We start from the raw sequence: 25,708 nt of genomic DNA, 5'->3' as shown, positions 1-25,708 counted from the left end.
TAAAGGACAGAAATGGTATGGACCTAACAGAAGCAGAAGATATTAAGAAGAGGTGGCAAGAATACACATAAGAACTGTACAAAAAAGATCTTCACGATCCAGATAATCACGATGGTGTGATCACTCACCTAGAGCCAGACATCCTGGAATGTGAAGTCAAGTGGGCCTTAGAAAGCATCACTACAAAGCTGGTGGAGGTGATGGCATTCCAGTTGAGCTATTCCAAATCCTGAAAGATGATGCTGTGAAAGTGCTGCACTCAATATGCCAGCAAATCTGGAAAACTCAGCAGTGGCCACAGGACTGGAAAAGGTCAGTTTTCATTCCAATCCCAAAGAAAGGCAATGCCAAAGAATGCTCAAACTACCGCACAATTGCACTCATCTCACATGCTAGTAAAGTAATGCTCAAAATTCTCCAAGCCAGGCTTCAGCAATATGTGAACCGTGAACTTCCTGATGTTCAAGCTGGTTTTAGAAAAGGCAGAGGAACCAGAGATCAAATGGCCAGCATCCGCTGGATCATGGAAAAAGCAAGAGAGTTCCAGAAAAACATCCATTTCTGCTTTATTGACTATGCCAAAGCCTTTGACTGTGTGGATCACAATAAACTGTGGAAAATTCTGAAAGAGATGGGAATACCAGACCACCTGACCTGCCTCTTGAGAAATCTGTATGCAGGTCAGGAAGCAACAGTTAGAAGTGGACATGGAACAACAGACTGGTTCCAAATAGGAAAAGGAGTACGTCAAGGCTGTATATTGTCACCCTGCTTATTTAACTTCTCTGCAGAGTACATCATGAGAAACACTGGGCTGGAAGAAGCACCAGCTGGAATCAAGATTGCCGGGAGAAATATCAATAACCTCAGATATGCAGATGACACCACCCTTATGGCAGAAAGTGAAGAGGAACTAAAAAGCCTCTTGATGAAAGTGAAAGTGGAGAGTGAAAAAGTTGGCTTAAAGCTCAACATTCAGAAAACGAAGATCATGGCATCCAGTCCCATCACTTCATGGGAAATAGATGGGGAAACAGTGGAAACCGTGTCAGACTTTATTTTGGGGGGCTCCAAAATCACTGCAGATGGTGACTGCAGCCATGAAATTAAAAGACGCTTACTCCTTGGAAAGAAAGTTATGTCCAACCTAGATAGCATATTGAAAAGTAGAGACATTACTTTGCCAACAAAGGTCTGTCTAGTCAGGGCTATGGTTTTTCCTGTGGTCATGTATGGATGTGAGAGTTGGACTGTGAAGAAAGCTGAGCGCCGAAGAATTGATGCTTTTGAACTGTGGTGTTGGAGAAGACTCTTGAGAGTCCTTTGGACTGCAAGGAGATCCAACCAGTCCATTCTGAAGGAGATCAGCCCTGGGATTTCTTTGGAAGGAATGATGCTAAAGCTGAAACTCCAGTACTTTGGCCACCTCATGCGAAGAGTTGACTCATTGGAAAAGCCTCTGATGCTGGGAGGGATTGGGGGCAGGAGGAGAAGGGGACGACAGAGGATGAGATGGCTGGATGGCATCATTGACTTGATGGACGTGAGTCTGAGTGAACTCCAGGAGTTGGTGATGGACAAGGAGGCCTGGCGTGTTGCGATTCATGGGGTCACAAAGAGTCGGACACGACTGAGCGACTGAACTGGGCTGAACTGAAGCGACTTCACATGCAGAATAACCAAAACAATCTTGAAAAAGGGGAAGAACATTGAAAGATTCACATTTCCTAATTCCAAATCTTACTATAAATCTACTTAATGGTATTGGCATGAGGGTAGATATAAAGAGCAAAAAAATACAGAGTACAGAAATCAATCCATAAAGCTATGGTCAACTTGTTTTTGACAACTGTGTCCAAGATCATTCAATGGGGAAAGATGAATGATCTTTCTCTAACAAATGGTGTTGAGAAAACTGGATATCACATGGAATAGAATTTTTGTATATGGTAGGACTACCTCCTTCAGAAGGCAATGGCGACCCACTCCAGTACTCTTGCCTGGAAAATCTCATGGACAGAGGAGCCTAGTAGGCTACAGTCCATGGGGTCGCTAGGAGTCGGACACGACTGAGCAACTTCACTTTGATGCATTGGAGAAGGAAATGGCAACCCACTCCAGTGTTCTTGCCTGGAGAATCCCAGGGATGGGGGAGCCTGGTGGGCTGCCGTCTATGGGGTCGCACAGAGTCGGATATGACTGAAGCAACTTATCAGCAGCATCAGCAAGACTACCTCCTACCATATACAAAAATTAACTTAAAATACATCATAGACTTAAATGTAAGGGCTAAAACCATAAAACTCTTAGAAGAAAACATAGGGGTAAATCTTCACAGCCTTGGAATTGGCAATGATTTCTTACCTATCACACCCAAAGTACAAGCAACAGAGAAAAAAAGATAAATTGGACTGGACCAAAAACCCATGGAAGGGTGCCCAACATCATTTGTCATTAGGAAAATGTAGGTCAAAACCACAGTAAAAGAGTTCCCTGGCAATCCAGTGGTTAGGACACCATGCTTTCACTGCCATGGGCCCAGGTTCAATCCCTGGTCAGGGAACTAAGATCCCATATGCCATACAGTGTCATCAAAAAAAAAAAAAAAAAAAAAAAACCTCACAGTGAGACAGATACCACTTCAAAAGTTACGGTTTTTCCAGTGGTCATATATGGTTGTAAGAGCTGGACTATAAAGAAAGCTGAGCGCTGAAGAATTGATGCTTTTGAACTGTGTCGGAGAAGACTCTTGAGAGTCCCTTGGACTGCAAGGAGATCCAACCAGTCAATCCTAAAGGAAATCAGCCCTGAATATTCATTGGAGGGACTGATGCTGAAGCTGAAGCTCCAATCTATACTTTGGCCACCTGATGTGAAGAACTGACTCATTTGAAAAGACCCTGATGCTGGGATAGATTGAAGGTGGGAGGAGAAGGACGGCAGAGGATGAGATGTTTGGATGGTATCACTGACTCAATGGACATGAGTTTGTGTAAACTCTGGGAGTTGGTGATGGACAGGGAAGCCTGGCATACTGCAGTCCATGGGGTCACAAAGAGTCAGACATGACTGAGTGACTGAAGTGAACTGAAGGATGTAGAGAAAGTGGAACCCTTGCAAATTGCTGATTGGAATGGAAAATGGTACAGCTGCTATGAAAAAATTTGGTGGGTCCTCAAAATTTTAAACATAAGAATTACCATATGATACAGTAATTTCTGTGCTAGGTATATACCCTGCAAAATTGAAAATAGGTACTCAGAGACTTCCCTGGTGGTCCAGTGGTTAAGAATCAGCCTTCCAATGCGGGGACTCAGGTTCCATCCCTGGAGGTGAACTAAGATGCCACATGTGCACATCACAACTAGAGAGAAACCCATGTGCCTCAACTGCTGAGCCTGCGTGCTCTAGATCCTGTGCTCCACAACTCGAGAAGCCCCCAATTTCCCCAACAAAGACCCCGCAAAGCCCCCTCCCTCAAAAAAGGTACTCAATTGATTTCCCTGGCAGTCCAATCATTAAGACTCCATGCTTCCAATGCAGGGGGCATGGGTTTAACCCCTCATTAGGTAACTAAGATCCCACATGACATGCGGTGTACCTACTCAGTCTCTCAGTCACGTCCAGCTCTTTGCAACCCCAAGCTTCTCTATCCATGTAATTTTCCAGGCAAGAATACTGGAGTGGGCTGCCGTTTCCTCCTCCAGGGATCTTCCTGACCCAGGGATTGAACTTGTGTGTCCTGCATTGTCAGGCGGATTCTGGCCACCTGGGGAGCCAGCTGAATAAATGAATGCTTCATCCCCTTATATGACTGAATATCTCATCATATATATATACTACAACTGGATAAATAAATGTGGTGTGTCCTTACAATGGGATATTCAGCCATATAAAGAAATGAACTACTGATACTGGCTGCAACAGGGAAGAACCTCAAAAACACGAATGCTTACTTAAGAAGCCGACCAGAATTGATAAGTGAAGACAGGAAGCAGATGAGTGGTTGTCAGGAGACTAGGGAGGAGGAGTGGGAGAAACTACTGGTGGATCAGGAGTTTCCTTGAAGGGTGAGAGAAATGTCTTGGAACCAGTTACAAGTGATGGTTGCACAACTTTGTGAGTGTGCTAAATGCCACTGCACCATCAGCTTTAAAATGGTTAACAGCCCATTTTGTCACATGAATTTCACCTCTTGCGGGGGAAAAAACTTAGAAACCACTTTTTTTTCAGTAGTGCCAAGTATTTATTATACAATTTAAAAAAATATTTGGCTGCACTGGGTCTTAATTGTGGCAGGCAGGATCTTCACTGCAGCATGTAAACACATATAATAGTTCAGGCATGTGGGATCTAGTTCCCTGACTAGGGAACAAACCCTGGCCCTCTACATTGGGAGTGTAGAGTCTTATCCACTGGATCACAAGGCAGGTCCCCTTATGTCACTTAATTTTGATACCAGCCCTGTGAGAATGGACAGATTCCTCCCTACCCCACCACATTATGTTATCCCCCAAGCTGAATTCCAGTTTCTTTCGAATACATATAAAGTATACACTCGACCAGATGGCGTTTTGAGAGCAAGTATATAGACTCTTAAGTCTGATTATAGAAAACCAACTAAACCTCATAGGCCTCAGGGTCCTGGTACCAGATGAAGGAAGTGGCCCAGTTCTAAAAGGCTCTTCTACTTTGTTCTAAAATTCTACTCGAACTCTGTGGTACCTGTCTAATCACTCCTGGCCTCCTTTTTGGTGAGCCAGGATCACTTTCAGCAGTAGACATGATTTCTTTATGGTCCAAAATCTAAGAGAAGATTTACAAATACTGATTATGTACTCTTGAATGAGCACTTTGGTTATTACATTGTATTTTTTCCTCTTTAGCAACTGTAGTAACTTCATAAAAACCCAATTGGATCACACAGACCTACAGTATTACCTAAAGCTGAAACTATTAATAGGTTGACATTCTTAAGATTATTTTTTTGCCGCCAGCCATCTATGGGGTCGCACAGAGTTGGACAGGACTGAAGCGACTTAGCAGCAGCAGCAGCAGAGAATACATTCTCTAAACCTGTTTTTTTTTGTTGTTGTTGTTTTTAGTTGCAGCATGCAAACTGTTAGTTTGTGGCATAGGGAATCTAGTTCCCTGCCTGACCAGGGATCGAACCTGGGCCTCCTGCACTGGGAGCTTGGAGTCTTAGCCACTCGACCACCAGGGAAGTCCCTGTGTATTGATCTCAGTATTTCAGATTCCCACATCTTTTTTTTTTGGCTGCATTGGGTCTTAGTTGTGGGTAGTGGGATCTTCGTTGTGGCACAGATTCTCTAGCTGTGGCTTGTGCGCCTGTGGCTCGTGGGCTCTGAAGCACTCAGGCTTAATTGCTCCATAGCGTGTGGGATCTTAGTTCCCCCACTACGGATTGAACCCGTGTCCCATGCATGGAAGGTGGATTTTTTTTAAACTAACTTTTAAAATTTTTGGCTGTGCTGGGTCCTCGTTGCTGCACGGACTTTTATCTAGTTGTGACGTGTGGGCTTCTCACTGTGGTGGCTTCTCCTGTTGTGGAGCACAGGCTCTAGGGTCTGTGGGCTTCAGTTAGCTGTGGCTCCCGGGCTCTAGAGCACAGGCTCAATAGATGTGTCACAGAAGCTTAGTTGCTCCGAGGCATTGGGATCTTCCTCGACCAGGGATGGTAGGCGGATTCCTTACCACTGAGCCACCAGGGATGTCACAGCATTCCCACATCTTTAATGTGGGGCCTTAGAAGTTACTTAACTTCCCTCTCAGGTTTCTCCCCTACAGGTAAGATATAACTGATAAATATTCATTTCCAATGAGTGAGCCTGCAACTTATTCCTGTCATCTCAGGCATATTAAGACATCCTTTTGTGCAACCAAGTAATGACTCCCCATCTTGGGGAATGAGGGCCTCATTTAAACCTAAATTTAGGAATGAAATGAACCATGTCATTTCATACTGGGGGTAGGTGGTAAGGTTGGTGGTAAAAGAACTTAATAGAAATTCAGATTCAATGGCAGGCCTTGTATTAATTTTACAAGAAAATCAAGGGAATTCCCTGGCAGTTCAGCGGTTAGGACGCCATGCTTTCACTGCTGAGGGCACCGGTGACTGCGGAACCACGATCCCCCAAGTCACATGGCACGGCCAAAAAAACCTAGTTACATAGTTTTGTTATTCTCTCTCAGACACTTTTGCCTCAAGAAACAAGCTCCAACGGGCATGCATTCAAAGCCACGTCTATGCAGTATTAGTCAGCAAATGTGGAAAACTCAGCAGTGGCCACAGGACTGGAAGAGGTCAGTTTTCATTCCAACCTTAAAGGGCGGTGCCAAAGAATGTTCAGACTACTGTACAACTGTGCTCATTTCACATGCCAGTGAGGTTATGCTCAAAATCCTTCAAGCTAGGCCTCAGGAGTCCGTTGGAGCTTCTGGAATCGAGAACTTCCAGATATATAAGCTGGATTCAGAAAAGGCATAGGAATCAGAGATCAAATTGCCAACATTTGTTGGATCATACAGAAAGCAAGGGAATTCCAGAAAAACATCTACTCTGCTTCATGAACAACACTAAAGCCTTTGTGGATCACAGCAAACTGTGGAAAATTCCTCGAGATGGGAATGCCAGATCACCTTACCTGTCTCCTAAGAAAACTGTATGCAGATCAAGAAACGACAGAACCAGACATGAACAACTGACTGGTTCCAAATTGGGAAAGTAGTATGACAAGGCTGTGTATTGTCACCCTGCTTATTTAAGTTATATGCAGTGTACATCATGGGAAATGCCAGGCTCAAGCTGGAATCAAGATTGCCAGGAGAAATATCAGCAACCTCAGATATGCAGATGATACCACTCTAATGGCACAAAGTGAAGAGGAACTAGTCTCTTGATAAGGGTGAAAGAGAGTGAAAAAGCTGGCTTAAAACTCAATGTTCAAAAAATGAATATCATGGCATCTAGTCCCAATAGTTCAAGGCAAATAAGATGGGGAAAAAATGTAAACAGTGACAAGTTTTATTTTCTCGGGCTCCAAAATCACTGTGGACAGTGACAGCAGCCATGAAATTAAAAGGCACTTGCTCCATGGAAGGAAATCTATGACAAACCTAGTGTATTAAAAAGTAGAGACATCACTTTGCCAACAAAGGTCCATATAGTCAAAGCTATGGGTTTTCCAGTAGTCCTATACAGATGTGAGTTGGACTATAAACAAGGCTGAACACCGAAGAATTGATTCTTTCAAACTGTGGTGTTGGAGAAGACTCTTGAGTCCCTTGGACAGCAAGATCAAACTGGTCAATCCTAAAGGAAATCAACCCTGAAAGTTCCTTGGAAGGACTGATGCTGAAGCTCCAATACTTTGGCCACCTGATGCGAAGAGCTGACTCATTGGAAAAGACCCTGATCCTGAAAGATTGAAGTAGGGGCTTGTAGAGAATGAGATGGTTAGATAACATTGCTGATTCAATGGACATGAATCCGAGCAAACTCTGAGAGATGGACAGGGGAGCCTGGCATGCTGTAGTCCATAGGGTTGCAAAGTCAGACGCAACTTAGTGACTGAACAAAACAAATGCAGTATTAAGGAATGATTAGTAGAAAAGATTCAGAGGCACCGTTTCTTGCTTACTAAGCAGTTTATTTGTTCTTAGTTCTACCATTTGACTTTTTCATAAATACCCATCTCACATCTCCAATAAGGCTCCTTGAGAGCAGTGCACACATCTAAGTTTTGTCATGAATCAGCACCTGGTACACAACAGGTGCTCTCTTTTCTATCACCTCTTTTCTAATAACGTCCCGCTGGCCAGTGCCTTCCTAAGTGCGACAGCTCAAAGGCTTACAGGAAAACAGACCCAGCAGTACCATTTCAAAAGGGCGGTTATCTTCCAGTTCTTTTGATTACATGAAAGTGTAACTGTTGCTTACTAACCTTCAAGACATGCTAGCTTTTCTTTCTTACAGATTCAGAAACTTCCCAAGGAATATTTATCTAAAATAAAATGTTTATTCATTTTCCACAGATAGGTATCTCTATGGCAATTTATATTGATTTTCCATTCACAAGACATCAAATTTTCTTTTTAAATATATTTAAGTAAAAGTAACTCAATTTAAAGAAAAACAAGAAACCCTGAAGTAATGCAGAGGTGGGTCACAAATGAGGTAAAACATTGCAAAGGTGATTCACAAGGACTAAAAGTTGGGAAACAATGCCCCAGGCAAAATATCCTCATTCTTGAGGGTAAGTAGGTGTGCTTCCAGTGGTTCACGTGAATTCTCCAGGCCTTTGAGAATTCACTGACGTGACAGAATCAAACCACGTTACCAAGATTCTGCTGCCTCTTGTGAAGGAGGACCACACACCACACAGTGCACCACAAAAGCAGAGATTAAAAACCGAAGCCCAAGTAAATTCTTGAAACTTTAACAAAAACAGTAAAAGCTCTATAAAGCAAGATACATCCTAGTATCGAACTGCCCCCAGACCAAAAAATAAAAAGGGGTGCATTCAGCCAGTGGCTGTATTTAACAAGCAAAGTATCAGCAAGGTCTAATTATCCAACTTTTATTATTCCAACTATCATGTAAAGAGAGATGTCACAGCCACTTGGGGGAATGTACAACTTTTACAGCCTTCACACCAAGGCAGAAAGCCACACGACTCTGTGAGACAAGCCTGTGAGGTACACTTTTTTGAAGGAAATGGCTGTGTCTCTTCGCCAAAATAATATTCCAGTATCACATACCCTAGTACTACTTACAAACCAAAGGAGAGAGAATATGCATTATATAACATATCCCTTGAAACAGGGAAAGAAGGATCATTCTGTGGGAACAGCATCTTTGGACTCTGCATCAGTCTGTTCCACTGTGGCTTCTGCAGCAGCTGTGGCTGTCACGGTGCTTTCTGACTCTGCCGCCATGGCCTCCACTTCGACTCCAGCCTCTGCAGCTTCACCTGCAGCTTCTGCGTCAGTGCTGCCCTTCCCAGGCGCCACTCTGCAGGGAGTCTCTGCTTCGGGATGGGGACTACTGGTGGCTCCGGCCGTGTCTGTGGGGCCGTCCCGTTCGGCTGGCATCTCCCCACTTTCTGGAGCAGGAGCTTCCTCGCCATCCACCGCCCTCACTGCTGCCGTAACTACCTCAGCCAAGACCTGGGCCACCACCTCCTCAGGGGTCTCCTCCTTATCCTCACCTCCTAAAGGCTCATCTCCTTCTATTTCTGCATCACCAGCTTCACTGGTGAAAGGGTCTTCACCCTGGCCAAGAAGAGGAAACCCAGGTTAGTGCGGTCTAAACAACTGTCCAAACGAGAGACTGAGGCTCAGGCTGCTGGGAGTTCATGTTTTCATGATGGGCAGAGTCAACAAAAGAAACATTTTAAATCACATCAAGTGAGTCCATCCTACATGTGCTCAGAAAAAACATCTCAGAAAAGCTTCACGAGCACTATTTTGCACTTGTTATTCAAGCATATAATGACGAGGAAAGGTTTAAAAAGTCATAGATATTCTTAAAAAAAAAAAAAAAGTCATCGATATTCTTAACCCAATTAAAAAAAAAAACCCAAAACCCCAAACCTCATTTTAACAGGAAGTTCAGGCTTTTTTTTTTTAATGTGGACCATTTTTAAAGTTTTTATTGAATCTAACACAATACTACTTCTCTTTTGTATTTTGATTTTTTGGCCACGTGGTATGTAGGATCTTAGTTCTCTGACCTGGGATCAAACAAGCATCCCTTGCATTGGAAGGCATATTGTTCATCACTGGACCACCAGGAAAAGTCCCAAGGCTCTTTCTAAAGTTTCATTTAAGCACACAGCCCAGGCATAAAGGTTACCCCCATGTGACAGTGAAGAAAATGAGACTTGCTAAACAGGACCACTAGCAGGTCAGAACATGTTTTCAAATAGTGTTTAGGACTTTCCTGGCAGTCCCGTGGTTAAGACTCCTATCTTCCACTGCAGGGGATGTGCGTTCGATCCCTGGTTGGGGAAACTAAGATCCCACATACCAAAAAAATATTGGTGTGTAGAGTTCCCTGGTGGCCTCACGCTTAGGATTCTGAGCTTTCACTGCCACGGCCTGGATTCAGTCCCTGGTCGGGGAACTGAGATTCCACAAGCTATGAGGTAGGTCCAAAACGAAACCAAGTATTTAGAAGCTTGAGTTAACAGCTAACTCCAGAAACTTTAAGTCTGTCTAAGCCACAAGGTAAAACACTGACCAGTCCTGGTTCTTACACTGGTTATTTAAATTCTATCCCTTTAAGGATGAAATGAATCTTCAAATACTGAAGCAATTAATAACTGAGAGGAGGGCAAACACGTCCTAGTCAGGTTATGCTGAATCTTAACTGCCAGCCCCAAACGTTGAAGTTGTGGGCCTGAGCACTTAGCAAAATGGGCTTCCGAAGGAGGAACCAGAGACTCTTCTAACCAGACTCCTCTCCAGGGTATCCTCCTCGGGACTTTTTTTGATTACTCTGCTCCTGATACCATGGCACTGCTAGCTCTTCCCTCTCCCTTGTTCCCCATCTTACTGTTGGTTGTCTCTGCCAGCAAAAATGTGTTTTAGCATCTACATGGAGAATTATCATCTACTTGGTTTTTTTGTTTTGTTGTAAGCACTTCACCATCATTTGGGTTGCTACTTTATGGAGAGACAGTCATGGTGATAGTCAGCACTACTGCACAGATTAATCAAGCAGGACCATTTCCCAGAGTTCCCAGGCAAGCAGTGAGTCTCAGGGAATGCACCGTTGTAGAATCCCCAAGCCTGATACATTCCAACATCTCTCAATTCTTCAAAAGACTCAGAAATGCTAAATACTGCACTTTGGATAGAATTCCAAACCCAGAGAGTTAGTTCATCCTCCATTTCCAAAGCTTTTCCCATCTACTGGACTCTGAAGCACAAACCTTGAGGTATTTTTCCAGCATCTTCACTATATGTCTGTTGTTCAAAACACTCTTAGCCACATGGAGACTTGTTTTCTTGAACTGTTCAGCAGCCAACTACAAAGGGAATCAAACATGAGTTTTTAAAAATGGTGTGCAGAGGAGCGAGAGAATAAACCAGCCTGGGTACACTGAGTTGTTCTGAGATTTGTCCTATGCAACTAAAATCTTTCTTCAGTATGCCAAGTCCCCAAGTGCTGGACTCCAATAATAAAAGCAAGCAAGCACTGGAGAAGAATCAGAACTGAGTCTGTGAAATAGTGGGGATAAGTCTGAGACCTTAAAAAGCGCAGGCACACCACTGATGTCCAAGTACCACACGTACAAGCAAGGAGGAAATAAAAACATTTACAGATCAGAAGCTACGTGGACTCAGTAGGGGAGAAGGCCAAGCTTTTTCTTTTCAGTTTTCTGAGTTATACTGACTTTACAAGTAAATTCTATAGGAAAAGTCTGAATGCTGCAAACATTTGACTGTTTTAGAGCCTAACTCAGATGATAATCCCTTGTTTGTACAGTGGTTTTTGTCTGGTCTTTAGTAATACCAGGAGATGATGGGCAGCCAGGTAGCTCCAATCTGGTAGTCAGGTAAACTAACCACAAAGATGCTAAACCAGGGCTTGGCAAGCTAGAGCCTGCAGGCCAGACGCGGCCACACCCATTCCCTTTACTTAAGGCCTGTGGCCATTTCTGCCCATCAGCCACAGACTTGAGGATTAACAAGTTAAGGCAGGGACCTGATGGCTTGCAAAGCTAAAAATATTTACAGTTTGACCCTTTATTAAAAAAAAAAAAAAAAAAAAAAACCTGCCAATACTTTGGCATTTAGCCTCAGGCCCCATCAGCTAGTAAGGATCAAACCAATCCCTGACCCTGAGTCCTCCAGACCATTCTGCTCTGAGTGGTCCTCAGCCTCAGCTGGTAAGAAATCCAGTTTTTCAGCAACTGGGGAATTTACTCATATGACTTACAGGGAATATTCTCAAACTGGGAAAATTTCCAGCTACTGTTTAGTCAATCTTTAGCAACACATTTTCCTCACATTTTAATAGAAACTGGGGTGCATGTTACAATCACTTCATGAAATGATGGACTTGATGGAGTATGGCAAAAGCCCCTAAAGATGTTACCTTCCACATGAGACACACACAGTGCTGAAGCCCTCGCACTGCAGCCAGGATGCTTGGCCCACCCCACACCAGGGGGGCACTCACCCGGCGATTGTGATTGTGGTCGACAGAGTGCAGGTGCCGCTGGAGGAGCTGGGGCTGCGCCGGGATCAGCATGTCACAGGCCAGGCAGTGAGCAGCCTCTATTTTCTTGAAGAAGTGCTCCTGGCCAATCCCTGTTGACAACACCCCAGTCTTGTGGGATCTGGGTCGGCATCCAAGTGATGCTTCTCTTCCACTCACTCCCCATCAGGGCTCACATTTTCTCCCCTGGCCCTAAGGATTTAGTTAGGCCAGAATCTGAGACACACATCACCTGCCCTGCAGCAGGTGCATGGAGACAGAACACAAGGCCTCCGCACCTGGGAACTTTATTTTTAACTTTTCTCATCCTTCGGTCCTTTCTCTCCATGCTAAGGAGGAAAAACATCCGAGTGCTTAAATAGCACCCCAATAAGCTGCCTGTAGAGCTGTCATCTACCTTAGGCCACACACGAAGGTCTCCTTCCCCTGCTAAGCGCCCCTCCCATTTGTCTTCACTTTGTCACATTTTCAGCCCCTCTGACCTGGGCTCTGTGATCTGGACTAACACCCACCCTCCACCTCAGATCGTAACTCACCTTTGAAAGGATCTGGTTTTGGTTTTGTACTTTCCTTCTCCATCAGTTCCTGCCGCCGTTTCTCAATTTTCTTATTCCTGTTTATAATGTATTCCTAGAGAGGTTGGGAGATGCACCAAATGAAATGAGGGGACATGGCGCATGTGGGTATTTTTTCAACTGCACCAGAGGCAGCTCACCAAGGGTGGCTGCCAAGCCCATGGTGGGTGGTGACAGCCTTATCTCAGCTGCTCTCAGGACTGGAAGACAGCCATCAGAGCAGCTCCATGGGCAGAATTAATGCGAACTACAATGAGTGGAGCTCTCACTTGTCCTTCTGCCTCAGGGATCTGCACACTGCTATTCTGGAAAAAGAAGTCTTGACCTAGTTTAGGCTTCCCTTCTCCACGAGGGATCCAACACCTGCAGGATCACTGGGACACGCCGTGATGGAGGCTGAGTGTGATTTACCTGGAGGAATTCCACCGTCTTGTCAGGCAGCTTGGTACTTATAAAGCGCAGTGTCTCTTTGTGAAACTTGCTTTGCAAATGCTTCTGGATTTCTTCATCTTCAAAGCTACGGAACTTGCACACGGAACAGGCAAACTGAATCCTGGAGAAGGAAGACAAAACGAAAAGCAGTGCTGGAGATAACCAGCTTATCTCTGCATCAGAGTAACAGTTACTCCAAGATTCTCCATATTAAGAATCAGAGTACAACCTTGCAAGTATTTCAGGAAAATGATTCCTGTAGCACTTTACTACCATACCACTTTTTTTGGCCCAAAGAGGTGGAGATTTTTCAGAACTGTGGATTCCCTAAGTCTCTAGCCCATTGTTCTGGGGACCTAGAACCCAACTCCATAGCTTCTCAGACGTTTCTTTCTGCAGCCACTTGGAAGATACAAGACAACTGACCCCATTTAGTACCACAGAATTCCTGATGATCTCACAAAATTCAAAACTCACATGATCTCAGTTCTCCAATGGGACTCAACAGAAGGACACATGATACCTAAGGATGAAAACTGAGGTTTCTTTGTTGTGTGCTTTCAAAATCTCACCAGATACATACATGCCGTGTGACAAGGGGAGAGCACCCTACAGACAGACTCCCAAACCCCCAGAGCTGGGTGTTGCTTCCCTCAGCTCTGCTCCTCATGGGTCTAAGAGCAGAGGCCCTGTGCCACTCAGGAATGCTCCTCTGACAAATCAGAGTTCTGCTGGACAAGTGCCACAAGACACCCTTGCCTTTGCAGATACCCCCGAAAGAGGAGTGAAGAGGAAAATCTCCTGGGCCCTGTGTGCACAACTGTCAGGAAGCCACCAAAGAAATACAGGGTTCCCGGTTCTCTGCTGCATCTTGACCTCCCCTGTGACAGCTTCTCCAATTTTTTTGAGGATCATTAGTCACTAGGGCAGTGTAAGTGAAAGTGGCTCAGTCGTGTCTGACTGTTTGCGACCCCATGGACTGTCCCTGGAATTCTCCAGGCCAGAATACTGGAATGGGTAGTCTTTCCCTCTCCAGGGGATCTTCCCAACCCAGGGATCAAACCCAGGTCTCCTGCATTGTGGGCGGATTCTTTACCAGCTGAGCCACAAGGGAAGCCCAGGGCAGTCTAAAGATTCCTTTAAAATTAATCTCAGTTCCCACGTGGCATGAAAACAGATCTAGAATGACCGTCATTTTTATTCACCTGTTTAAAGATAAGATTTCAGTGAATTCTGTAATACTTGGAACTCCTCCTACCCCGCTTTCCAGCCTCTACTGTTTGCTCTTTTGCTAAGTGTTACTTGCACAGGAAAACCATTATCCCCATTTGAGCCTTAAGGGCAAGGATTTCCTCTCAAGTCTTCAAGAGAACCTGCGCACAGGGAAGTAGCCAGCTTGGTCAAGGCCTCATCAACCATGTACTCCAGTGGTTTATGAGTAGAGGTGCAGTGTGCTCACACCAATGCCCTTTGCGGTTTGCACTGCTGCTTTTAAATCTTGAAGTTTGACTTCTATACATGTCAAACTCCACAAGTGGTTTGGATTTATATGGACAAGGCACCCAGAACACCTTGGCAGTTTGGCTAAATACACTTCATCTGTCTGGGATGACAGCCAAGAGACAAGGGAACTCCTTACAGGCCTACAGGAGGGCAAGCAACACCAGCAAGGATAAGACTCAGTATGTTTCCCAAGTTTTGTCTCCCATCGACCTGACAAGGCTTTCCTGACACACACCCAGAGTCAGATGGTAGGCTGCTGGACTGGAAAAGCAAGATAGGGAAGGACACAGACAGCAGGTGGGCCGTAGTATGAGTGGGGTGGGCAGGCCATGTCTCCCCAGCTCATCCCAACCTTATCAGGCCCTGAGGGGTGGGTGGGAGGGTTGGAAATGAGGTGACCAGGCCCCTCACCTCTAACACTACAGAGTGAAGACAGATGTGCTCAGGAGAGCCTTGACTGTGCTCACCTCATCTGCCTCCTCACCTGTCAGCTGCTCGGTCTCGCATCCTGTCTCTCCTCCTCTGCTTTTCCCTTCTCTTCTTCACTTCATCATCTTCATCGTCCTTCTCTCCTGCAACAGAGAAGTCCCTTCCAGACCCTCTGAGGCACCTGTAGAGGTGCTGAGCACCAGGGCTTTGACGGGGGCCACAGCTGTGCCACCATACCCCATGCCCTGCTGCGCCCTCCACGCATGGCAGGGTCAGGACACCCTGAGGCAGCAAGGGCTGTCAAAGGCTCCCAAAAGGAGTAGGCCTTTGATGAGAACCCTGAGCAGTTCCCAGGGGAGTCACGTCACTCCCCACCAGGGCCTGATAAAGTTGGGATGGGCCAGGGACACGGCCCGCCCACCCCACTCAAACTACGGCCCACTTGCTCTGTCCTTCCCTATCTTGCTTTTCCAGTCTAGCACCCTACCATTGGGTCTTCTCCCAATGTTACTTAAGGAGACAGAAGCGATTCTCCCCAGGCAGCAGCTGGACGGCCTCTGAGAGTGACGCCAGCCACTCTGCCGCCCTCCGTCCCGCCGCCAGGTGGGCTATGACAGCCGTCCTGCCGGCCTCCTCTGAGCTAGGGCCTCAGCAGGTCTGACAATCCCTGCTGGCCCAGACTCTACCTCCCACTCACAAGAACCATCAATCTCTGGCTTTACCAGCGATATGCAGGAAGCAATCCCAGAAATAAAAATGGGAAGAGACCAAACGGTCCTCTGTCCACCCCATGGGGCCAGCGCGGGAGCTCCGGAGAGAGCAGTGCAGCCCAGAGGTGCAGCCTGGGCCAGGCCGCCTCGCCGTGGCTCAGGGCCAGGGCCGGACGCTGAAACAAGGTTGGATAAGCATCTGAACTGTAACCCCTACCCCTGATGCCAGTCACGAGACTGTCCCACGAAGATGGCGACCGGCGTGCGCTGCTCAGAAGCCTCTCAAAAGGGCGTGTGGGATTTTTGGCAAGAGGTCACTGCCTGAAACTATTACTGCTGTTTAATAGCAAAGTCATCCCGGGTAGGCAGCAGGACCTGTGCGCAATAAACATGTCACCTTTGCTTTAGCATTTACCCCGCTGCACGAGCCGCTAAATGCTCTGTGGTCCCATGCTATGGATGTAATTGCTTCAATAAACAGGGCAGGAGGACCTCAGAGGGTTGGCTAAACCTGAACATGTAAGAGAAGGAGCATCTAAGTCAGGGCCTTCATAATGAATGGGAGCAGCCTGTGCGAAACCAGCTATGGACATACCCACGGGAACAGGAGAGAAACAAGTGGCCACCTCTCCACGCCCCTCCTAAAGGGCTCAACGTTCCTCTGTTCCTGCCACTCATTTGGGACTCTTAAGTCTCTCACACTGGAACTGTGCTGGGGCCTGCTGAGCAGTGCCTGCCTCTGGAGGATCCAGGCCCCCCCACCCCCTGCGCCCCTCCCAGGCAGGCATCTGATCTCTGCCCCACACTGTGCCAGTGTCCCCACCACAGAGGCCAGAAGCATGGCCCTGGCCTGGCAAGCAAGGGGGCTGTGGACAGAATGAAGCCCAGGAGCAAACAGTACAGGGACCTGCACTGCCCAAAGGGGGAACAGAGAAGACAGGCTGGAGGGTGCCTTTTCTCTTCTCTCTTGCATTTCTGAGACTCTCTCCTCCCTACCACTTCAAGCTACTGCAGATACCCAGCGATGAGTTCCCCCTGCCTCCAGGGCCTGCACTGAGTGAGGCAAACAGACCCATTTCCAGCAAGTGTTGCTGCAAACACCAAGGCAAAGCCTCAGAGTGAGTGGCAAGGCCAAGGCCCACCTGGCAGCCACGGCCCCTCTTCTGCCCTGAGCCTCCAGCCCCTCCTCCAACCTTGCTCAGAAGCCCAGCTCGGCTGGGCATCAGGCAGTGAGTACAGGGCAGCTGGGCAGACACAAGAAAGCTCAAAGGGATGCTGGGGGATGCCTACCTCTCTGTCTCCCGGAGTCAAAGGATTCGTCCTCCTGAAAAAGGGCACAAAGGCACACTGTGAGGTAGAATTTTTCGAGCTCTCCACAAGCAGCCAAGCTCCCTGCCACCAAGAACACAGCCACAGCGCATCAGGACAAGTCCCAGGGCCTCGGGACGGGGCCTGAGCATCCTGCCACTAGTCCTGCTTGCCTTCTGAGGCTCTGTGCTAACTAACTTACTTGCTTTTTTTAAATTAAAGACACAGACTGGCTTTCAGTTTTTTCTAAAGCTAGAGAACTACTGCTGCTGCTGCTAAGTCACTTCAGTCGTGTCCGACTCTGTGTGACCCCATGGACGGCAGCCTACCAGGCTCCTACCTCTGGCAAATGCACAGCTCTGCACATGGGAATACCAAAAGTTCATCCATCAACAATGTCAAGAGCCCCCGATTTGTAGAAAAAGCTAGTCCTAGCACTCTTTCCTGAAAATGGGCTTTATGACATTTCCCAGCTACATTTACATCTACCAAAGATGATAACAAGTCAGGTATAGATTAAAAACTCATGTAACTGAACCCAGTCCTTAGACATCAAGCTGATATACAGATCTATCAGCAGGTATACAGAAATTCCCAGACTCAACATCTAAACAACCTAGACAAGGGACAAGCAAGACAATCAGAGGAGCTGAAAAGTCACTGTACCCAGGGCCTTCCTCCCCGCCCCTAACCTCATCTGATCATCAGAAGCCCTGGGATGAAGCTTCACATGCCCAGATTTCCTGTCCTGCCCCAGACTTGGATCAGAGTTTGCAGGAGGCGGCAAAGGCTTGCACCCCAGGTACTTGTGCCTGGTCCTGGCTAAGAGCCAGCCTCCGACACCCATCTCCCATGACTGGTTTTAGGAGCTGAAGGACAGGGATACAACTCAGCACCAGCACAGAGTTGGTAAGCAAATGAGTCTTCAGTGTCTATTTGAAAGCCTCAGCCTACGTGGCCACTGCAGTTACCATGTGGCAGCCAGGCACATCACTGTGAGGGCCTAGGAATGGCTGGGGAGAGGGCTGGGAACGTTTTCAGGAAAACAAGGATTGTTTCAAGTGGAAAACTCTCAGAAACCGAGCTGCAAGTCTGATTATTAAATTGACTCATAAGGTGGAGTTGAATCTACCACAGCAGCTGTTCCTGCCTCTCTGTGAGGAAGACACTAAAGGAAGAAATCCCACACTAGAGACACTGGAGGTTGATCGGTAAAGGCGAACTTACACCCCTGAATTCTTCATCTCCTGATCGGAAGTCACCAGCTCCATCATCTACCAAACACAAAGGAATAAAGAAAGTCAGCCCCTGGCAGCGGGCCCACTCCCTGTTTTCACTTCCCAAACTCACTGTCCAGAGTGACTGCGCTCATCCTGGCTACAGTGGGGACTGTGGCAGTGCGAGTGACACACGTCAGTGAGTTCCCCTGTGTGCGCTGTCCAGACAGGCAGGCAGAACACCAAACATGCAGCTGACCCATCTTATACCCACCCTGGCCTACTGGCCCCAGGGCATACCGTTTTCAGAAAAATCTCCTTCACTGTCAGCTCGAGCTTGTTTGGTGTCAGGCTCGTCATAAATCTGCAGCTGCTTCCGTTTCCTGCCCAAGCTTTCTGGGCCACAGCGATTGAACCCTCTCCGCCGAGGCTACAAAGAGAAGCACACTCCCATGTATTGCTTACTCTGATGGTCCCCATTTGTCCCCAGAGCAATGAAGAACAAAGGGATTGTCAGGTCAGAGAACAAGGGCAGAAAAGGTCTTTCAGAAAGCAAAGGAAGACACTACGGTTGGAACCTCTCCCACCCTCACCCCCCCAACCAAAACACAAAAACTTTATGCTGAGTGAAAGAAGCTGGACACAAAAGGCCACGTATTACATGACTGCCTTCATATGAAATGTCCAGAAGGACATCTAGAGAGACAAAAGCTAGATTAGCTGTTGCCATGCATTGAGGGAGAGAAGAAGAAACGACAGGTTTCTTTCTGGGATGATGGAAACACTCTTAATTACATAATAGTGAAAAGTGAAGGTTGCACAACTCTGTACATTTTCACTAGAAGTTGAACTGCACTTTAAAAAAGTGACATAAGGTCTCGTAAGATCTCTAAAATACTTTAAAGGTAAATATATAAAAAAAAACACAAACAAGGCAGGTTAGAACTTGGAAAAGGCTTACCTGATCTCTTATCCGGGTCTGTGACCGGCCACATCCGTAGGGCACAGAGTTGTCATAACCACCTGCCCCCTGCATGCCCATCATGCCAAAGTCAGGGGCCATGGACTGGGAAAAGAGGGAAGGTGGGGGCCTGCTGGGGGAGGGGCCTCCAAGGCCCCGCCCACCCGCATAGTTCATCTCTGTCCACGGAGTAGAAAGAGGCTCAGAGGCGGCTGCAGGTGTCATGAAGGGGTCACCGCGCATAAATGTGCTGGGGTTGCTCCGGTCCTGGAAGCGGCCCTGGCCGCGACCCCGCATGAAGCCATCGAGGGAGCCCCGCTCACGGGTTGGGTCCCGGCAGTCACTGTACTGACCACCAAAGCCACCATTGCGGTTGGGCCCCAGGTCAAAGTCATAGTCGTAGCTGTAGCTGGGGCGGTAGGGATTGTGCTCAGGCAGGCAAGGCCTGGAATCATAGGACTCAAACGACTGGAAGCGAAAGGAGCTGCAAAGAAAGCACAACCCATCACCACACTGTCCAGGCACGATCTCAACGCCTCCTGCAAAGCACACCTCCCTACATTCAGAGCAGCAAAACCAAACCGCCACGCACCCCTCTGAGATGCTCACAAAGTAAAACAGACTGAATCCCTTTGAAACACCACTGAACAAGGGGAGTGAAACCCTGGCCACAGGAACAGGGAGAAGATGCTGGGTGCCTGATGCAGAAGTAAGGGGTCTTACATAGCTGAGCTAACGGGCATGCCCTAAGGCCCACCACCCAGGAAACCAGCAAGCCCTACCAAATGCCTCTGCCCCAACAAAGGCTCAACTTATCTGCTCTACACTGAGGAGGGAGCTGGGGAAGAGCCCTCCCAGGATGAGCAGGTGCCCACTCCCTCTATACAAAGCGGGGCACGTGGGACCCCCGGGAAGGACTCAGGTCTATAATCACCTCTCCCGGTCCTGCACGCCCTCCCCACCGCTGCTGCTCCCGCCCCTTCCTCCTTCCTTGGACATCATGTCCAAACGCTGGTTGATCTTGGCGATGAGGGAGTCAGAACTGTCAGTGCATGGTTCTGGGCCGTAAGCAGCCATGTGCATGGCAGGGCCCCCAGGCGCCAGGCCGTCACTGGCCTTGGTGGCCTCCCATGAGGCTGGGCCGTAGCTGTATGCTGCTCCCGTGGTGACGCTGGTGTTCTGGGCACCATAGTAATTGTAGTTTTCATAACCTGATGGAGGGAGGAAGAGCTAAGTCAGATCTCAGCAGCTACAAGACCAGTCCCTGGGGGACAAGTCAGGCAAGGAGCACCCACCACCTGTGAAGAAGGAAAAGGGTCCTGGGATCAAGGGCTGCTGCCCCTGCCCCGGCACTGCACACGTCACCTGCCAGCAGGCGGCAGGAGGGCACGGCCTCAACTCTGAGCAGTGGGTTTTTTATACCGAATCATAGGACTTGCTTCTCATCCAAAGCCAGAGAGCCCAGGAGCTGGCAGTTGGAAGACTGATGGGCCCACCAAAGAGCAGACCACCACCACAACCCTCCCTACCTGCTACCTCCAGCAAGCTCCCTTGGAGGCCTGCCCCCAGCACTCCCCCATATCTCAGACCCAGTCTGCTGAGCCTTCAGGACAACCGTGAGCACACCAAGGATGGGAGATGGGGGTCCCTGCACCCCAGCCCCTCTAGGTAGCTGGTCAGAGGCCTATTCATCCACCCACAGACCCCTAGAAGGGCTTACCTTGCCAGCTGGCCACACCAGTTCCATATGTACCTTAAATTAGAAGAAACAAAAACATACAAGATGTTGGTTTACAAAACGAAGGCATGTAAGACGTAGTTCCACACCCCAACCCCAGCCCCAGCCCAGACACTGAAGGACGGTCGCCACCTCACTCCACCATCCACAGGGCCAGAGCCGGGGGTGGCCAGGTCAGTGCTGCAAGGAGGCCCCCTTGGTTGCCCACTGAGGTCAGGAAAGGTGCGGTCCACTAGCTGTAAAACTCACTTCCTACAGAAATGCTCAGCTAAGCATAACCAGGGCATCTCTCCTAAGTAAGCTATCCTTTAGTGCAACAGAAAGGACACTACAGTCTTTTCCCAGGAAGCTTGTCCAGCGTGGGCCAGCAGTGAAGAGGCTGCCAGGCCAGGTCCCCAGGCAGAGCTGTTCTTAAGTGCCAGTTTTCACCCGGCGCCAGATCTAAGGCACCGCCAACAGCACGGAGTGCACTGGTGGAGAATCATGTCCCCAGCTCAACTGAGCAGGGGACATCATGTGCCTGAGCAACACAGAAGGCCTCCTGCTGGGAAACTAGGTGATGGGTGGAAAAGTGACTCAAAAGCGACCCTGCTGCCAGTGGGGCAAGGGCCAAGTCCCAGGCTCAGAAAACAAAGGAAACCTTCAACCAATCCCCTGGAACAAATGCTGGCAAAAAGCAGAAAACCTCGCCCACCAGAGAGCACATTCTAGTTCTTCAAACACACTAAGTACCATGATGGGGACTCCTGAGCAGGGTCCATGGACGGGCCCAGGGCCAAATCTAGTCCACAGCCCTGTTTTTGTAGGGCCCACAAGCTAAGAATGGGTTTTATGTTTTTAAACGGTTGGGGAACAAACAAACAAAAAGAGTCGAAATAATACTCCATAAAATGCAAATTCTGACAAAGGACACATTTTCATATCTGTCAAAACTCACAAAACTGTAACAGAGTAAAAACTAATGTGCACTATAGACCATACATTGTATGAACACTGGCTTATAAACTGTAACACATTCTGCTAACTATAATAATAAGGGGAATTGTGCCTGGGTCGAAGATAGGCTGTGGGTGTGCATATGAAGTTCTACATTACTACCTGATCAATCCCGTAAGTCTACAACTACTGAAAAGTATTATTTATAAAAATCTTTGGTTATACCCTCAACTATTGACTTAAGATAGAACAACAAAAATTGTTGAAGACTGTTTGATGACATAATGGAAATCACATGGTATGCAAATCTCAGTGTCTTTATGTAAACATTATGGGCACACAGTCCTACCTGCTTGTTTATAAACTGTCTATGGTGGCTTCTGCACTATAGAGACCGTGTAGCCTGCAAAGTCAAAAAATTTACTACCTGGCCCTTTACAAAAAAGGCTTCCTGGTTCCAGCTATGTTCATGCTAGTGCTGGCGGGGGGTAGCCCATGCCTCCCTGACAAGCAGGTCTCACTTACCCTGGGTGTTGGTAGGTCCAGCACTCCACGCCCCATAACCTGTGAACATATTTGTGAGTTACAGTCATATCTGTCACACCAGAGAACAAGCGCTTCTGAGGAGCATAAAGGAATCTCCTTGAAGGAGATGTGCCAGCCTTACAGGAGGGCAGCACAACCACAACAATGCCCCGCTGCCATCCCACAGCTGGCTTTTGCATTATCACACTCCACCTGCCTGAGGTCAAAGCAGAAAAAAGAGGAGGCGGATGGGCCTCTGTGCCAGTTTGGTCCATCGCCTGCTGAGGGACCTTGACCTAAGCCTCAACCCACAACTGAGGAAGACACAGGACTAGCTACCAGCTCACTCACCATTAGGACACAGTCCCCACCCCCAGCCCCCTCAAGCAGCCATAAGAACCTCATAATTGGGAACAAACTTTGATTATCTGGAGCCAACAGCTGTGCCTCTGTAGGCCTCGCTTCTTTTGACTCTGAACTCTCCAGTGCTCCCCTGGGCCTTGAAGTCCCAGGGCTTCAGCCTGGTCCTGAGGCATCAGATGGCATTCCTCTCTGTGGTGACTCCCCCAGCCCCTCCGGAAATCCCATGATAGCATCTATCTGGTCCCTCTTCATCTGTGTCTCCAGCCTGGCACTGAGCTGGGCACAGGTAACCATTCACACCTGCTAAATGACTTCACCTCTGCAAAGCCTCCTCTCTCTCAAATACCTCCCTTCTCTCCTACAGGACTGGAGTTGCTGCTGCTGCTGCTAAGTCGCTTCAGTTGTGTCTGACTCTGTGCCACCCCATAGAAGGCAGCCCACCAGGCTCCCCTGTCCCTGGGATTCTCCAGGCAAGAACACTGGAGTGGGTTGCCATTTCCTTCTCCAATGCATGAAAGTGAAAAGTCAAAGTGAAGTCGCTCAGTCGTGTCCGACTCTTAGCGACCCCATGGACTGCAGCCCACCAGGCTCCTCCGTCCATGGGATTTTCCAGCAAGAGTATTGGAGTGGGGTGCCACTGCCTTCTCCGACCAGGACTGGAGTAGGAAATGGCAACTCATTCCGGTACTCTTGCCTGGAAAATCCCATGGACAGAAAAGTCTGGTGGACTGCAGTTCATGGGGTTGCAAGAGCTGGACGTGAGTTAGCAACTGAGCACAAATGTTCTTACCAAGACAATCCAAACCATTAGATGAACGCCTACTGTATGCCCACACGAGACTGACACTCAGCTGGTGATCCCAGAATGCCATTCAGAGGGAGGTAGGGAGCTAAGGCTCAGACGTTATGGGACTTGAACTGAAGTCACCCTGCTGAAGGTTATCTCCCGTTACACAGATTTCCACGTCTATGCAGCAGAAAAGCAGAGTAGTGATTCTAATAGCAAATGACCAATTCTGTGGCACTGGTCTAACTAAGAAGCATAAACCGTTCACATAACCTCAAGACCCTTGAAATAGGTACTGTTCACTCTGTTGTACACAGGAGTTCCAGAGTATAAGTCACTTGCCCAAGAACATGTTAAGGAGCAGGAAGAGGAGGACCTGGACCCAGATAGAGGTGCCTCCGCTGGCCAAGGAGCAACTCTTAAACCGCAACAAATCTTAAGAAATAAACAATTCCAGGTGGAAAAGCTACAAAAGGATTCTGGGAGGCCGCTGCACTTAAACTGAGTCTGAAAAGGTTTTTTGGTAGGTAGGAAGGGGAGCAGGGTGTAACCCTTCTAAGCTATGAGCACAGGTAAGGCAGGATTATTACTAGCTGAAAAATCTGGTTAGCAAAGCAGGCAAAGAATGGTGAGATCCAGTCAGACTGCAGAAAAGACCGGAGAACCAGGCTGAACCACTCAACGACCTTGGAGCCACCCAAGCACACCAGGACACCAGGACCTTTCTGCTTCTCTGCAATTTCAGCTGCTGGCCTCCTGCTAATGCTGCCCTTTCAAAACACGCGCCTTCCCTGAGGCAGCCAAGATCTGATCGCCCGTGTCTGAACCTCACAAGCCCGGACAGAGATCCGCGCCGGGTCAAGCCCAGTCCTGCATATTCCAACTGTTCCCTGCAGGTAAACGCGGCTTCCAGCACGCAGCAAAGGCCTCCTAGGAGGCTCAGATTCCAGAGACAGAGCAGGTCGCTCGAGGTCCGTCCTGCCGCAGGCCCTGAAATCCAAGTGGGTAAAGGGCACTCTCCGCCTCACACAGCCCCTCTGGCGTCTCCAGGCCACCATAGAAGACAACCTTTAGGAGAACCACCGTCTGTCACGACCCCAGAGCAAATCGAGTTTCCAGGCTTTGATCAAGAAGGTACCCCGCATCTGACCCTCAGTATCTTGTCCCAGATGTGCTTGAGCCAGGTCCGCGACAGGCGCCCAGTGAGGCTGATCACTGCAGAGGCGGCACTAGGTCCTGCTGCTCTGCACCGCCCGGCTGGCGGCAAGGGGTCGGAATCTGCGCAGCCCACACGGCCTTCGGGACCAGCGTCCCAGGCCTCCTGTGCCGCACGGAGGCCCCAGCCAACCCCGCAGGTTCCCAGACAGGCAGGCACGACAGCCCTGGAAGAGGCAGCGGTCCCGTCTCGGTCCAGGCCATAGACCCCGTGCCCCACGAGCTCCCGTCATAGCTCCGCCTCCCGGCGCCGCCATTTTGTGGCGTCTTCCAAAAGGGACACCGGGCCTGGGAGCGGCCGGGTTCGGCAGGGCCCGGCCAACCCAGCCGGGGCTGAAAAACTTTAACGACCCCGACTGTCTGAAGCGCCCCCCGAAGTCCGCCCCAGCGTCGGCCCGCCGAACTCGGCCAACGTCCTCAGGCCCCGTCGGCCAATCCGCACGCAGCGCCCCGGGAACGACAGGGCCGAGGTCCAATGAGCTGCGCGCCCGCGCCCCGGCCGCCTCTCCGCAAGACCGAACTGCGGTAACCGCGCTAGGGTGTAGTCTCCGGCCCGCGGACCCCTGCACGGCGTCGAAACTGTGCCCGGACACCACCTCCCCGCCCCACCCCGCAGAGTCACCCACACCAACCTCCGTAGCCCTGATCCATGTCTTCAGCTCCGCCCGCCAAGCAGCTCCTTTTTCTAGGCTACCACAGGACGCATGCGCTCAACGCACTTCCCGCCGTCCTCTACTGGTAGACCAGGCGCATACGTCA

At 48.6% G+C, this 25,708-nt stretch overlaps 1 protein-coding gene across 1 annotated transcript; it reads right to left on the bottom strand.

The window, feature by feature from the left end:
• Positions 1–7,649: 7,649 nt before the first annotated feature.
• AKAP8 (A-kinase anchoring protein 8) lies at positions 7,650–25,669 on the bottom strand. Its single transcript, XM_055542253.1, has 14 exons — positions 25,582–25,669; positions 22,585–22,623; positions 21,106–21,138; positions 20,320–20,596; positions 19,386–19,869; positions 18,725–18,854; positions 18,435–18,481; positions 17,190–17,223; positions 15,245–15,332; positions 13,237–13,378; positions 12,787–12,880; positions 12,212–12,342; positions 10,959–11,054; positions 7,650–9,294 (listed from the first exon to the last, which is right to left on the bottom strand). The coding sequence occupies exons 1-14, from the start codon at positions 25,598–25,600 to the stop codon at positions 8,857–8,859; spliced, it is 2,052 nt and encodes a 683-aa protein (XP_055398228.1). The 5' UTR covers positions 25,601–25,669; the 3' UTR covers positions 7,650–8,856.
• Between the last annotated feature and the right edge of the window lie 39 nt (positions 25,670–25,708).

This window comes from Bubalus kerabau, chromosome 1 (assembly GCF_029407905.1).
Source record: "Bubalus kerabau isolate K-KA32 ecotype Philippines breed swamp buffalo chromosome 1, PCC_UOA_SB_1v2, whole genome shotgun sequence".
In the NCBI taxonomy this organism is placed as follows: Eukaryota; Metazoa; Chordata; class Mammalia; order Artiodactyla; family Bovidae; genus Bubalus; species Bubalus kerabau.
This window is presented reverse-complemented; position numbering and strand designations above follow the sequence as displayed.

Excerpts from the sequence above, each read along its gene's own strand:
- AKAP8 (XM_055542253.1), bottom strand. Across the intron at positions 18,855-19,385 it reads AGACCCGGATAAGAGATCAG|CCTCGGCGGAGAGGGTTCAA; the intron begins GTAAGCCTTTTC and ends TTCTCTTTGTAG. Across the intron at positions 15,333-17,189 it reads TGACTCCGGGAGACAGAGAG|GAGAGAAGGACGATGAAGAT; the intron begins GTAGGCATCCCC and ends TCTCTGTTGCAG.